Consider the following 14977-nt stretch of genomic DNA (forward strand, 5'->3'; position numbering starts at 1 on the left):
ATATATTTTAGCTGTTCATATAATTTCTTTTCTATTTTAGTAGAAACGGGGTCTCGCTCTTGCTCAGGCTGATCTCGAACTCCTGAGCTCAAACAATCCGCCCACCTTGGCCTCCCAGAGTGCTAGGATTACAGACGTGAGCCACCGTGCCCGGCCTAGGTAGAGTATTTTTACTATCTCTTCCTGTGGCCAATTCTAATTTTTCTCTCTTGAGAGCTCCAAGATCTAAAAAAAATATTACTAATGTGTTTAAGGTACACTAGGCCTAGGATTTTGGAAATGAAGAGAAGAGAAGAATATCACAAAATTATTTTTTATATTCTCATAATCAAAACCTCTTCAAATTTGAATTGTTTTATATGCAAGTAAAATAATTATTAGGTCATTAATATGAAGTGTCCATTTATTATATCTCAAACAAGAAGCAGTACAATTAAAGCATGTGCCTAAACTATCAACACAGTTTTGCCATCTTAATGGTAGCTTGTTTATGTCATCAGTGACAAAGCTCTGAGCACAAGTGGCGATGAAATGGTAAAAGATGTTTTCCACAGCTTGTTGAAAATTGAATATTTTTCCTTGCAAGAAGTGGTCCAAAGCCTAGAAGAAGTGATAGTCAAGTGGTGCAAGGTCTGGTGAATATGGTGGATGACAGAGAGTTTCCAAGTCCAGCCTCTGTATTTTGAACAGTGTTGTTTTTTGTGAGACGTGGTCTTACAAGAGGATTGGCCTCTCTGTTGACCAATCTCCGCTGCTTAATCACAAGCATCTTCATCATTTCATCCAATTGGTTGCAGTAGGCATCCACTGTAATGGATTGAATAGGTTTCATGAAGCTGTAGTGGATAGTACCAGTGTTGGACCACCAAACAGACACCATTAGCTTTTTTTGATAAATATTGAGTTTTGGACTGTGTTTCAGCACTTCTTTTTTTTTTTTTTTTTTTGTAGTCAGAGTCTCGCTCTGTTGCCCAGGCTAGAGTGCCATGGTATCAGCCTAGCTCACAGCAACCTTAAACTCCTGGGCTCAAACAAGCCTCCTGCCTCAGCCTCCCAAGTAGCTGGGACTACAGGCATACGACACCATGCCTGGCTAATTTTTCTATATATATTTTTAGCTGTCCATATAATTTCTTTCTATTTTTAATAGAGACGGGGTCTCGCTCTTGCTCAGGCTGGTCTCGAACTCCTGAGCTCAAACAATCCGCCTGCCTCGGCCTCCCAGGGTGCTAGGATTACAGGCGTGAGCCACCACACCCAGCCTCAGCACTTCATCTTTATCCAGCCATTGTGCCGAACGCTTGCGATTATCAAAAAGAATCCATTTTTCATCACAGGTAACAGTACGGTGTAGAAATCGCTCACCTTTATGTTGTGACAGCAAAGAAAGTCAAGCTTCAAAACGATGTCTCTGTTGATGCGGTTTAATTGATGCAGTACCCATCTATCCAGGTTCATCTTGCCGATTTGTTTCAAATGGTCCAATATTGTTAGAATAGTAATGTCAAACCTTGCTGCTAATTTATGCATAGGTTGAATGGGTTTGCTTCCACTACAGCTTTCAGCTCATCGTTATCCACCATGGTCTCAGGTCATCCACATAGCTCATTTTCAAGATTAAAATCACCAGAATGGGACTTCTCAAACTATCGACACACTGTATTTATTAGCCACATCCTTCCCAAACACTTCGTTGATATTTTGAGCTGTCTGTCTGTGCTCCATTGGTTCCACAACAGAACTCATATTCAAAAATAACACAAAATTTTGACTTACCCATGGTTTCACAAAAGTTGCTCTAAAAATTTGAAAAACAAAATTTGAAAGATAATCACAAGCCAAAATGTGTATGTGAAAGAATGAGGATGTACCTTCACAATAGGAAAAAAAAAAAAGTGTCAAAGTAAAATGTCAGCGATATCAACTGTCAAATTCAATACTTAAGGATATTGGACATTCCATACTTAATAACATAATATATCATTTAACCAGAAACAAAAAGCTGATTGTTTTTGTATACAGGCATTACTCTTTTCTCTTTTATTAAATTTATAATAGCTGCCTTTAGATATTACTGGTTAATATTAGTGCTTTTATCCCTTCCTGATTTGCATCCTGCTTTCTGTTCTTTCTTTCAATTCTTTGCTCAGTCCTATAACTCCCTAAAATTAACAAAGAAAGTTATGTTTATATACAGTTAATTCTAGATTATCTATCCCACTGGAGAACACTGAGGTTATCAAAATCATTAATAATCCTAGTTGAGGCTGGGTACAGTGGCTCATGCCTGTAATTCCAACACTTTGGGAGGCTGAGGTGGGAGGATGCTTGAGGCTGGGAGTTCGAGACCAGCCTGGGCAGTATAGCAAGACCCCCATCTCTACAAAATTTTTTTAAATTAGCCAGATGTGGTGGTGTGGACCTGTAGTCCCAGCTACTTGGAAGACTGGGACAAGAGGATTGCTTAAGCCCAGGAGTTTGAGCTTACAGTGAGCTGTGATGGCACCACTGCACTCTAGCCCCAGGAGACAGAGCAAGACCCTGTCTCAAAAAAAATTGGGAGTTTTGCACCTAATAAATGCTGAGGTTTTTTTTCTCTTTTAATAAATATTCAGAGTTTATTTTTGTGATAAAATATTTCCTTAGCAATACAACTCAAAATGATAACTAGTTGCTGATTTAGAATCTAAAAAAGAAGATGCTATGAGCTTTAGAGTTATCTGTGTTATAGAAAAGTATCCATTTAAAATGCAGTGCTGGCCAGGCGTGATGGCTCGCACCTGTAATCCCAGCCAAGGTGGAAGGATTGCTTGAGGCCAGGAGTTCAAGACCAGCCTGGGTAATATAGTGAGACCCCCTTCCTTACAAAAAGTTTTTTAAAAATTAGTTGGGCATGGTGGTGTGTGCCTGTGGTCCTAGCTACTCGGGAGACTGAGGCAGGAGGTTCGCTTGAGCCCAGAAGTTCAAGGTTACAGTGAGCTATGATCACATCATTGCATTCCAGCTTGGGCAGCAGAGCAGGACCTTGTCTCAAAAATAGAATAAAATGTAGTATTAGAGCAGGCAAAGAGCATATACCAGCTGAGTGCAGTGGCTCACACCTGTAAATCCCAGTACTTTGGGAGGCCAAGGCAGGAGGATAGTTTGAGGATAGGAGTTCAAGACCAGCCTGGGCAACATAGTAAGACTCCATCACTACAAAAAATAAAACAATAAAAATTAGCCAGGCGTGTTGATTTGCGCGTGTTTGTCCTAGCTACTTGGGAGGATGAGCTAGGAAGATTACTTGAGCCCAGGAGTTTGAGGCTGCAGCGAGCTATGATTGTGCTACTACACTCCAGCCTGGGCAACAGTGTAAGACCCTGTCTCAAAAAAAACAAAAAAGAGCATATGAGGCTGGGCGAGGTGGCTCACGCCTGTAATCCTAGCACTCTGGGAGGCCAAGGCAGGAGGATCGCTCCAGGTCAGGAGTTCGAGACCAGCCTGAGCAAGAGTGAGACCCTGTCTCTACTAAAAAATAGAAAGAAATTATCTGGACAACTAAAAATATATAGAAAAAATTAGCTGGGCATGGTGGCACATGCTTGTAGTCCCAGCTACTTGGGAGGCTGAGGCAGTAGGATTGCTTAAGCCCAGGAGTTTGAGGTTGCTGTGAGCGAGGCTGACACCACAGCACTCTAGCCTGAGCAACAGAGTGAGACTCTGTCTCCAAAAAAAAAAAAAAAAAAAAAAAGAGCATATGGTAACTTAAAAACACTCTGTATACGATGAATGTATAAAGGTAATTCTCGTTGACCATTATTTTCTTAACTTGTTAAGATGAGACTTTTTACTTTGGTAAAGTGTTTGACATAATTTTAAAAAGAAGAATCCTCTTCTCCCTACTGTTACCAGTATTAAAAATTATAATGAAATGTTGTTCTCAATTTAAATAACCAGAACAAAATCATGACTATCTTATTTATCCTAGCTAGCCATAGTTCATTGAGAAGGAACAAAAAGAATCGAATTGAAAGATTAATTTTTTTTTACCTTCCAGAATGAATGTTTTAAACATATACTGTATATTGCCATAGACTGTACGGTGCTTATTACTTTCTCCGTATCTCTTTTGATTTAGAATATACACAGTGCTTGATTATTAATATGAAAACATGTTCAGTTAATGTACAGTATAATAAATGGGACGATCTCAACATTAACTTAGTAATTTTAAGCCTGATTCTTATTTCATTTACTGTTAGATAATACTTTATTTCTAGTGCTTGGTCATATGACACTATGATCTATGAATATGGCTATTTGTTCTTCCCCATCATTAGCCATAGTATGTATCTAGTGATTGGTCAAGTTTCAGAACCATTGCTATAAATTGTTAATTCTCAACCAAGGGCAGTTTTGTCCTCCAGGGAACATGTAGCAATGTCTGTCATTTTGGTTGTCACAACTGTAGAAGATGAGTGCTACTGGCATCTGGTAGGTAAACGCCAGGGACGCTGCTGAACATTCTACAATGCATAGGACAGACTCTACTCCCCTACTCCCAACAAAAACTTGTCCCACCCAAAATGTCAATAGTACTGAGGTTGAGAAATCCAGATGTAGATGTAGTAAGATGAAACTGTATGTCCCAAGCAAATTATAGGTGAGGTTAGAGTAAATTCCTTTCTGAACAGTAGATGTCACTCTAGTCCAGGAATTTCAGTTTATTAGAGACAAACTCCCAAAATAATGTTATATTCTGCTTCCTCAGATCCTGCCAGTTTTACTGAGATAGCTAAAGACTGTGATGAGAATAAAGAAAACAAAACTCCAGAAGTTTCTCAGGGAGAAGTTGATTGGCTCCAGCAGTATGATATGGACCGTGAAAGGGAAGAACAAGAGCTTCAGCAGGCGTTGGCTCAGAGCCTTCAAGAGCAGGTAAGAAATATTTATATTGTTACTTTCTCTTTACCTGTCTTTCTCAAGAAATAGAATAATAATAACTAACATGGGTTGAGCACTTATTATAGGTCAGGCATTGTTCCAGATGATTTACATATAATATATAATTGACCCACCAAGAAAAAAAAAAAAAACTTTGAGGGTTGCCTTGGGTTACAAACAAGGACATGGATAGTTTGTCTTTTTTTGAAAATCCAAATTTAACAAAATGTATTCTTGCTTACTTTCCGTAACTATAGTTCATTGCATGCTAAAATAAGATGGGATATTAGAGATTATTCCTACTCCAACTTTATTTTGCAAGCTATAGAAACAGTTTACCACCATGATTTTATCATTAATATTTTAAGACAATGTATTTGTTTTGGTCATTTTCTCACAATATAAATCCTTTCTTATGAATTATTTGAACATAAAATTCTCATAAATATTATATAAAATCTAACTTTCAAGCCAGGTGCAATAGCTCTCGCCTATAATCCCAGATACTCAGGAGACTGAGGTGGGAGGATCGCTTGAGCCCAGGAGTATAAGACCATCCTGGGCGATATATATAGCAAGACCCTGTCTCAAAATAACATAAAATCTAATTTTCAGATTTTAGTAATAGAACATTTATCTGTTCTTTTCTTTATGCAGTAATCTATTCTTCAATTTTTACTTTATGCTGGTTGATTTGCATTGTTGCAGTTACCTGAGATATCAGACTTAGAGGTAGTGTTTCCATGGTTATCTAATCCTGTGCAATGCAGGTCGTGTTAGTGAAAATTGACCACGACTCCCTAGAATGAATGGGTAATTTTAGTGCTTGCATATGATCACATTAAGAAATCTACCAGTGCCTGTAATCCAGCTGCTTGGGAGGCTGAGGCTCAATTTTTTAAAAGCTTCTCCTGTACAACTTACTCTATGTTCTAAAAAACAGAACAAAACAAAAAGCTTCTGCCAGTGATTCTAATGGGCAGCCAAGATTGAGAACTGCTTTAAAATCATTTCAGAACCAGCTGTTCTATATCCTTTTATTTATAAGGAGTACTATTCCAGTTATCTTGTCTTCAATATATATGTATGTCAAACTATTTTACAAATAATATATAGTAGTCCTTTGTTTTAGAAAACTGACTTTTAATATAAATGACCAAGGTCTGGCTTTTCAGCAATAGTTCTTTATAGTACAGGGGGGAAAAAAAATCAACACCCCTCTTTTTCATACATAAAAGACATATATCCTATTTCTTGTCAGCTGCCCCAGTTAAAACTATACTATTTTTCTCCTATGTGAAGGTAGGGTGATAGGATGCAGTGTCTTTAGTTTGGTATACCTGCATCATTCTATTAATAACTAAAAAGGAACCTTTTTACCATTTGGTTTCAAAATAGACTTATTCTGAAAAAAGTATAAAATAAAATTTTAAAAGTATAAAATAAGTGGTTAAATTATATTTTTGTATTTGTGCATCATTTGCAAATTATCTTTTTTCTGCAGATGAAGAGGGAAATTTTTTTGTTATAGTCAACATTTCTCTGTTTTTAGAATTAAAATAGTCATCTAGTTTGACACATTTTCAGGAGATATTAGAGGTACTATTTTTTTCTAAGAGAACCTCAAATATATCATTGGGTAAATAACCATCAATAGCATTTATTTAGTATTTACCAAGCATCTACTATGTGTTTTGGTTTCTTTAGCAAGAAGAGAAGTAGAAAGCTATGAATTACATCTTGTGGAAATGTTCATCTTGCTGTCACAGACTTAGGGCAAGACTTGGCTCACCGTTAGCTCAGGAGAGGTGATTGTATACCCCTCTTCCCATCTCTGCATTCAGTATCATGTGGGTTGTTTGAAACTGACCATAGTGGGAGTATTTATGCCTTGGAAATTGGCAAATGCTATAAATCAGGGGAAAGGAAAGACAGCAATTTGCTAGCTGTCCATTATGTGCCAGGCATTTTATACCTATAAGAAGAAAGGGAATTATATCAGAACGTTACATTGAATGGTTTTCGGTTGACAAGCCAAATGTCACTGACAAGAGGAAATAGCACTTAAGCCTTTTCAACTTCCAGGGTTGTGTTTTAAGAGGACAGTGTTAAAAAAAAAAAAGTAAAGAACTTATCCACATCCCTCTAAAAGTCATATTCCAGACATCCATAAGATTGTGGAAAGCATTACTACCAAATGCTTGCATAGGAGCTGCTTTTATCTTCATTAAATAAGTGTAATTAATACCTCTTTAAATACCTTAGTTTTTGTTCTTGTCCCTTTAGGAGGCTTGGGAACAGAAAGAAGATGATGACCTTAAAAGAGCTACAGAGTTAAGTCTTCAAGGTTTGGAGATCATTTTAATTACATTCTTTTAATGGTGAAATGTATCACACAGGCTGGGCATGGGGGCTCATGCCTGTAATCCTAGCACTCCGGGAGGCCAAGATGGGAGCATCCCTTGAGGTCAGGAGTTTGAAACCAGCCTGAGCAAGAGCAAGACCCTGTCTCCACTAAAAGTAGAAAAAATTAGCCAGGCATGGTGATGCCTGCCTGTAGTCCCAGCTGAGGCAGGAGGATGTCTTGAGCCTAGGAGTTTGAGGCTGCAGTAGCTATGATCATGCCACGGCACTCTAGCCAGGGCAATAGAGAAAAACTCTGTCTCAAAAAAAAAAAACAACTCACGCATTAAAATTAAAATTTTTAATAGCAAGAAATTTGAACACCTCCCAGGTAAAGAAATAGAACCTTAAGTGTTTCCTGTGTATCTTCTTTTCCCCTACTTAACATTTTTATTTATCTTTAGCTTGCTTTTTAGAATGATTTTATCTATATCTATATCCTTAACAATATATTTTTTAATTCTGAAAAATTAAACAAGAAAAGTCTATCTGTTTAATGAAAGAGTAATATTACCACTGTTAAGACTCTTACGAGAACATAATGTGGCTTTAGTTTCCCCATGAATTTTCAAGAGTTCACTCTGGGAAAGTCAGTGGTCAAAATCATGAGTCAGTATTCAGTACATAAAGTTCACACAGTCATGGCATTTGGCAGAACTAATATGTAAACTAGATACTGGAAGTCCATAGAGATAGGAAGTTGGAGGAAGTGGATATAGGAGTCATGTCTTATGTCTTTTGGACATTGAATAATGTAAATTGAATTGATTCTCAACTTTTGCATTGCTGGCTTAGGATACAGCTTTGAGTTTCTTAGGTCTACTGAGTCAGCCACCCATGTATTTACGGTTTCCAGAATTTTAATGCTATAATTAGTTTCTTTTACTTTTCTTTCCATTCATAGGTGTTCATGTCTTTTAAACACCACTATACTGTGATTTTAGTGGAGCTAATTATGTTTTAAAGCAAACAGCCATTTATTTACAAATGCTCCTGGGATTCTTTATTTAAAATCATTAGTAAAGATAGATTCTTCCAATGGAAAGACATTATTTAAGAAAAGATGGGCCGGGCGCGGTGGCTCACGCCTGTAATCCTAGCACTCTGGGAGGCCGAGGTGGGCGGATCGTTTGAGCTCGGGAGTTCGAGACCAGCCTGAGCAAGAGTGAGACCCCATCTCTACTAAAAATAGAAAGAAATTATATGGACAGCTAAAAATATATATAGAAAAAATTAGCCGGGCATGGTGGTGCATGCCTGTAGTCCCAGCTACTCGGGAGGCTGAGACAGGAGGATCGCTTGAGCTCAGGAGTTTGAGGTTGCTGTGAGCTAGGCTGATGCCACGGCACTCACTCTAGCCTGGGCAACAGAGTGAGACTCTGTCTCAAAAAAAAAAAAAAAAAAGGATCTTGGATTTGTTTGTTTAGTGTATATCAGGTAAAATTTAAGAGTTAAAGTTTGAGTTTCCCTTATTTTTTGCTATATTTCAAGAAATGATTTAATATTACAGAAAATAAAAGAATACTAACCTTTTTATGGTCTCTTTTCTGTGAGAATAATTTGTTCTTGCTAGCGGAACCTATGATATGCACCAAATACTTTAAATCTGTCCCATAGTTTATGTGATATAGAACTTAGTGCCATTAGATTATTAGATTTTATTATAAAATTATATTCTTTTACAATTTTATTCCTTTCTTATAAGGTTTAAATCCCCTTATATAAATATATTTAAAAGAAAAAGGAACATTTAATTTACAGATACATATGTCTACAGTGTTATTCCCCAGAGTAGGCTGAGCATATTGGAACCCTAATAATAATACATTTTATGTTTTCTTAGGATGATAAAATATGTACCTCAAGCTATTTTATCTTCCTAATTATATCTCTTATGTCTATTCCAAGAACTTTTATGAGATTTTGTCTTTGTGTTTTCAGAGTTTAACAACTCTTTTCTGGATGCACTGGGTTCTGATGAGGACTCTGGAAATGAGGATGTTTTCGATATGGAGTACACAGAAGCTGAGGCTGAGGAACTGAAAAGAAATGCTGAGGTAATTTTCACCCCTGGGTAGAATCAGTCAGATTATCAGTGTTACTCCTCCTGCTCTTTACCTTCCAAACGCCCCGCTTTCAGTGTCCACTGCAGGTTCATTTCTGCCTGTTTGGCAGCCATCAAATGGTCTTCATTTTCTCTTGTTATTTGCTCTTCATTTCTTATATATAAGATTCAAAACAAAACAGGAGGCAGGCACAGTGGCTCATGCCTGTAATCCCAACAGTTTGGGAGCCTGAGGCTGGGGGATTGTTTGAGGCCAGGAGTCGAGACCAGCCTGGGCAACATAGTGAGACCTTATCTCTAAAAAAAATTTTTTTTTAGTTAGCCAGGTGTTGTGGTGCATGCCTATAGTCCCAGCTACTCCTAGCTACTTGGGAGACTGAGAAAGGAGTTTTGCTGGAGCTGCAGTGAGCTATGATGGTGCCACTGCTACTCTAGCCTGGGTAATAGTGTGAACTCCATCTCAAAGAAAAGGCAGGGGAGGGCTTTCTCCCCCACTCCAACTACCTGCAGTAAAAAATGAAAAAAAAATTTTAAAATAGAACAAACCAAAAACAGAAATGCATTTTGATCACCTTATGTACATATTAGATAAGAACCATGTAAAGGCATGTGTATATTAAATTACCTTTAGTTCCACTAAGTAACTATATTATTTTTATACTTAAATACCAAAACCAGTTGTTTGTTGCTCAGTGAGAACTGTTGAATTAATGTAAAGTAGGGCACATTGGATTTTTTTTTAACCTTTTTTTCCTTAAATAACTGCCTTTACCCCCCAAATTTTAATTACCCAGGATCCCACAATGCTAACACAATTATTGTTAGCATTTTGACATATTCTTTTGTCATACTCATCTCCTCATATGCTTTAAAAAGTCATAAGTACAATTTTTATCCTGTTTGGGTTTTTTTTGTTTTGGGGGTTTTTGTTTTGTTTTTAGAGTTGGAGGTCTCACCATGTTGCCCAGGCTGACCTTGAACTCCTGGGCTCAAGGGTCCTCTCACCTTAGCCTTTCAAGTAGCTGGGACCACAGATGCATGCCACCACATCCAGCTTATCCTGTTTGTTAAAGATTATTTATAGGCATCTTATTTTTTTTTTCTTTTATCTGTAACATCAGAGATAAGGATGGGGTTTTTTTGTTTGGTTGGTTTTGTTTTGTTTTGTTTTATTTGAGGAAGAGTCCCTCTCTGTCACCCTGGCTAGAGTGCCATGGCATCAGCCCAGCTCACAGCAACCTCAAACTCCTGGGCTCAAGCAATCCTTCTGCCTCTGCCTCCCAAGTAGCTGGGACTACAGGCATGCGCCACCATGCCCAGCTAATTTTTTTTTCTATATATTTTTAGTTGTCTGGCTAATTTCTTTCTATTTTTTAGTAGAGATGGGGTCTCGCTTTTGCTCAGGCTGGTCTCGAACTCCTGAGCTTAAACGATCTGCCCACCTCAGCCTCTCAGAGTTCCCAGAGTGCTAGGATTATGGGCGTGAGCCAGCGCGCCCGGCCTGGATGTTATTGTTAATGGCAGTACTATCGTTCCCTCAAATGAACATCCTACTTATTTAATTTTTAACTAACACTGAGCATTTAAGTTGTTTCTATTTTTCACTGTAATAAATAATACATTTAGAAACTGTGTATGATTATACTATTTTCCGTATTTTGCATTTTCTCCTTTAGATAAATCCCCAGAAGTAAATAATGCTTCAAAAGTTTATGAACATTTTAATAGTTTCTGGTTCACATATAGCTATATTCCTTTCCAAAATTTTACTTTATAGTGCTGCCTACATTTTATGAATATGGCTTTTCAGTTTTGTTTTTTTTACTAACAATATTTTAATAGCATTTTAAAAAATATTTGAAATGTAAAAGTTCACTTGTAATCCCTACAGCAACACAGCAACTTTTTTTTTTTTTTTTGAGACAGAGTCTCATTCTGTTGCCCAGACTAGAGTGAGTGCCCTGGCGTCAGCCTAGCTCACAGCAACCTCAAACTCCTGGGCTCAAGTGATCCTCCTGCCTCAGCCTCCCAAGTAGCTGGGACTACAGGCATGTGCCACCACCATGCCCGACTAATTTTTTCTATGTATATTTTTGGTTGTCCATATAATTTCTTTCTATTTTTATTAGAGATGGGGTCTTGCTCTTGCTCAGGCTGGTCTCGAACTCCTGAGCTCAAAGGATCCACCCGGCTTGGCCTCCCAGAGTGCTAGGATTACAGGCGTGAGCCACCGCACCCGGCCAGCAACTCTTTTTCATTTTTTCATTCTATTGTCCAATACCTAACTGTTAACTATTTTTACAGAGCTATAGTTACTATTGCATTTTTGTGGGTTTGAAAATCAAGTTAATATGTTGCTGATCCACATCAATTTCTTTAATATAATAATTGAATGATATTGTATTGAATTGACATACCACTAACTAGTCAACTATTACTGAGTATATTGTTCTGACTTTTCAGTAGATAATGCTATAGTCCATCATTTGATACATATGCTATTTTTTTCCTTTGAATTATTTCCTTAGAGTAAATTCTTAGTTGGAGGTGGAATTCCTAGGTCAGAGAGTATCAACATTACAACCACTAGATTTTTTTTTAATTTATTGTGACTACACCATACACTGAAGCTTACCAAGTCAGCTTTGATAATAAATTTAAATTCAGTGTTTTGCTTTTATTCAAATGAAAAGTTATGTCCACTTCTGTTTTCCAGACAGGAAATCTTCCTCATTCCTATCGGCTCATCAGTGTTGTCAGTCACATTGGTAGCACTTCGTCTTCAGGTAAATGGACATCATGATTTCAGCGTTTTATAAATGAAGTAGCCAGCATTTGCTCCTTATTACATTGCTCTTTGACTGGCTTTGTGAGGTGTAAGATGAATATGTCAAGAAAAAAAACTTTTAAATCTCTTTTTGATCACATTCAATATGAATTGTGGGGAGGAGGAAGGAGGGGTTGGGTATATACACACCTAATGGGTGCGGTGCGCACCGCACCGTCTGGGGGATGGACACGCTTGAGGCTCTGACTCAGGTGGGGCAAGGGCAATATACGTAACCTAAACATTTGTACCCCCATAATATGCTGAAATAAAAGAGAAAAAATATATGAATTGGGTAAATGGATGTAATTGTTTTTATTTTGCTGTTCATAAATGACCTAAATTTTCCCTGAGCAAAATATATTTATCAAAAACGGTGTCCCAGTATCTTATATTCCTCCCTACTTCTCTGTATGTGTTTTTAGAAACACTGTTGAGAGTAAGATGGATGTGGTAGCTATTTCTCTTTCTCAAATTTCCTGTACCTGATGAAGATTCAGTATGTTTTTAAAAACCTCAGTTTTAAAATTTTATTTGTTACAGGTCATTACATTAGTGATGTGTATGACATTAAGAAGCAGGCATGGTTTACTTACAATGACCTGGAGGTATCTAAAATCCCTGAGGCTGCCGTGCAGAGTGATCGGGATCGGAGTGGTTACATCTTCTTTTATATGCACAAGTAAGAAACTTCGTCAGACTCAAAGTAATGGGTGAAAAATCACCTGAACTCTTTCTTTTTCCTTTGAGGGTAAAATGTTCCTTATAAGTCCAGAATATTTTTTCTCTTAACTCAACATTAATAACTCATCACACAGTAGTATCTAGGTATGGAACTTAAGACAGTTTGTTTTATAATAGAAGCTGTCCTGTCACAAACCGTTTTTGGCTTCCAATTTTATTAGCTAGAAGATCTGATTTATGTAGATGAGAACTGCATAGCATTTTCATTAAAGCTAACTATTGCCGGTTCCCCACTATTCTCAAAAATCAGCACTAGGGGGTTAAGATGGTGATCAGATGAGTGAGCTATTTATTTAATAAAATGTAGGCACCAAATGGGATTATGTAGGCTTTATCATCATCTATTTTCTGTTGCTTTTTATCCTGTTTATCCTTTGGTTCTGCTCACTAAATTTCCTGGGGGTCTTTTTGTTTTATTGTAAGAGAGATCTTTGATGAGCTGCTGGAAACAGAAAAGAACTCTCAGGCACTTACCATCGAAGCAGGGAAGACTACCCGTCAGGCCTCGTGAGGAACAAACTCCTGGGATGGCAATTGTGCACTGCGTATTCTCTTACTGCCACCCACACCTTTCCTCTGCCCAAGGAGAATTTGGAATTCTACTTGATGCGGGAGCAACAAACAGCTCAGGGTCAAACCAGAAGACTAAAATTGGAGTTATACAGAATGCTCCATGCTATTTTATGGAAACCTTGGTCTCACATCTGTAGCTGATTATCCTCTTTTTCTCCTACAAGAGTGGCACTTCCTTTTGTCTTAGGAGTACATGTTGTAAATATATAAATATATATGTATACACACACACACACACACACACACACACGCACACACGAGGGATGAATGGAGCCTTAAAGAGTTAGGATGAGCCACAGGAGTATGCCTGCTCGTAATTAATAGCACAGCAGTTTGGAGAAAAAGAGGTGTCAAAGAGTCCATTCACCTGAGAAATGTGTGAAGATATACCTATCAGTTGGCTTTTAGCTTTTATGTTTCTTGTGTAGTTTCACTCAAGTCTGCAGCCTTTCATGTGTGTTTTCTTATTAGTAAAGTTCACTGGAAAGCCAGCTCTTCATGTTACACTAATGACAGTTTGTTCTCCTTGCAAGAGAGGGGTATTGCTGTCACCTGACTTGAGGAGCTCTTTTTTTTTTTCTTTTTTAATGTCATGAATTTGTAATGTCTTTGCTGTTTACATGTAGTCCCAAGAAATGGATTGTTGGTGCTTTGGAATGTGTATGGTCCCACATTTAATATTCATTGTACATTTTGTGTTTTCTCTAAAGAAATTTTCTTCATACAGTATGTTCATTATATATCATCTATATTATTATGGAAATGAAGATAGAATCTTATTTTCTTTTATATCATTCTTCCATGGAGCAGCATTACCCTAATGAATTGCACCCAAAACTTTAAGAGGGAGAAAAATAATCTCTCTCCAATTGGGACTCCCCAGCAGGAATACTTAGGGATAAGGAAGAATGCTAGCATCTCTGTCTCTCAAACATAGAACAAGAGAAGCATTTTTGTATTAAAGTTAAAATTCTAGACCACTAAAGCTAAAAGCCCTACCGCAAGTGTGAAATTAAGTACTTGAGCTGTATGATAAAGCTTGAGCATTTAATCATTTGCTGTCTGGCTTTACCCTTAAAGTAAGGTGGGAATTAAAATGTGATTGGTTTAGGGTATCCCAAGAACTAAGAAATAACAAAGGTGCATAATATATTTATGTTACTTGTTAGGTGCTCAGAGTTGAGGCTAAATGGGGATGTAACATCAAGTGCTACATTAGTCACTTAGCTGACATAACCAGTTAAGCAGCTTATGAAACCATATGAAGAATGAGTTAGAGGGTGGAATTCTGTCCACAAAATAATTTTGTGAGCCTGGGTATCATTAGGATCACACAGAGTTAAGTATAGCAAAATGAAACCTTCGTTAATTTTTTTTCATGTTTTTTCTTGCTTTTATTATAAATGAGGGGATTATTCTTCAGTTCTGAGGGAGGGGCA

General features: G+C 37.5%; 1 protein-coding gene across 1 annotated transcript in view; it reads left to right on the forward strand.

Annotated features, from left to right (window-relative positions):
* USP37 (ubiquitin specific peptidase 37) overlaps positions 1-13739 on the forward strand; it is a 76005-nt gene extending 62266 nt beyond the window's left edge. Inside the window, exons 18-23 of the mRNA XM_069467157.1 lie at positions 4754-4920; positions 7213-7273; positions 9271-9386; positions 12111-12180; positions 12765-12903; positions 13389-13739. Of these exons, the coding sequence (XP_069323258.1) occupies positions 4754-4920; positions 7213-7273; positions 9271-9386; positions 12111-12180; positions 12765-12903; positions 13389-13476 (641 nt within the window). The 3' untranslated portion in view covers positions 13477-13739. The remainder of the gene's footprint in view (positions 1-4753; positions 4921-7212; positions 7274-9270; positions 9387-12110; positions 12181-12764; positions 12904-13388) is intronic.
* Positions 13740-14977: the final 1238 nt, after the last annotated feature.

This window comes from Eulemur rufifrons, chromosome 1 (genome assembly GCF_041146395.1).
Source record: "Eulemur rufifrons isolate Redbay chromosome 1, OSU_ERuf_1, whole genome shotgun sequence".
NCBI classification, from domain to species: domain Eukaryota; kingdom Metazoa; phylum Chordata; class Mammalia; order Primates; family Lemuridae; genus Eulemur; species Eulemur rufifrons.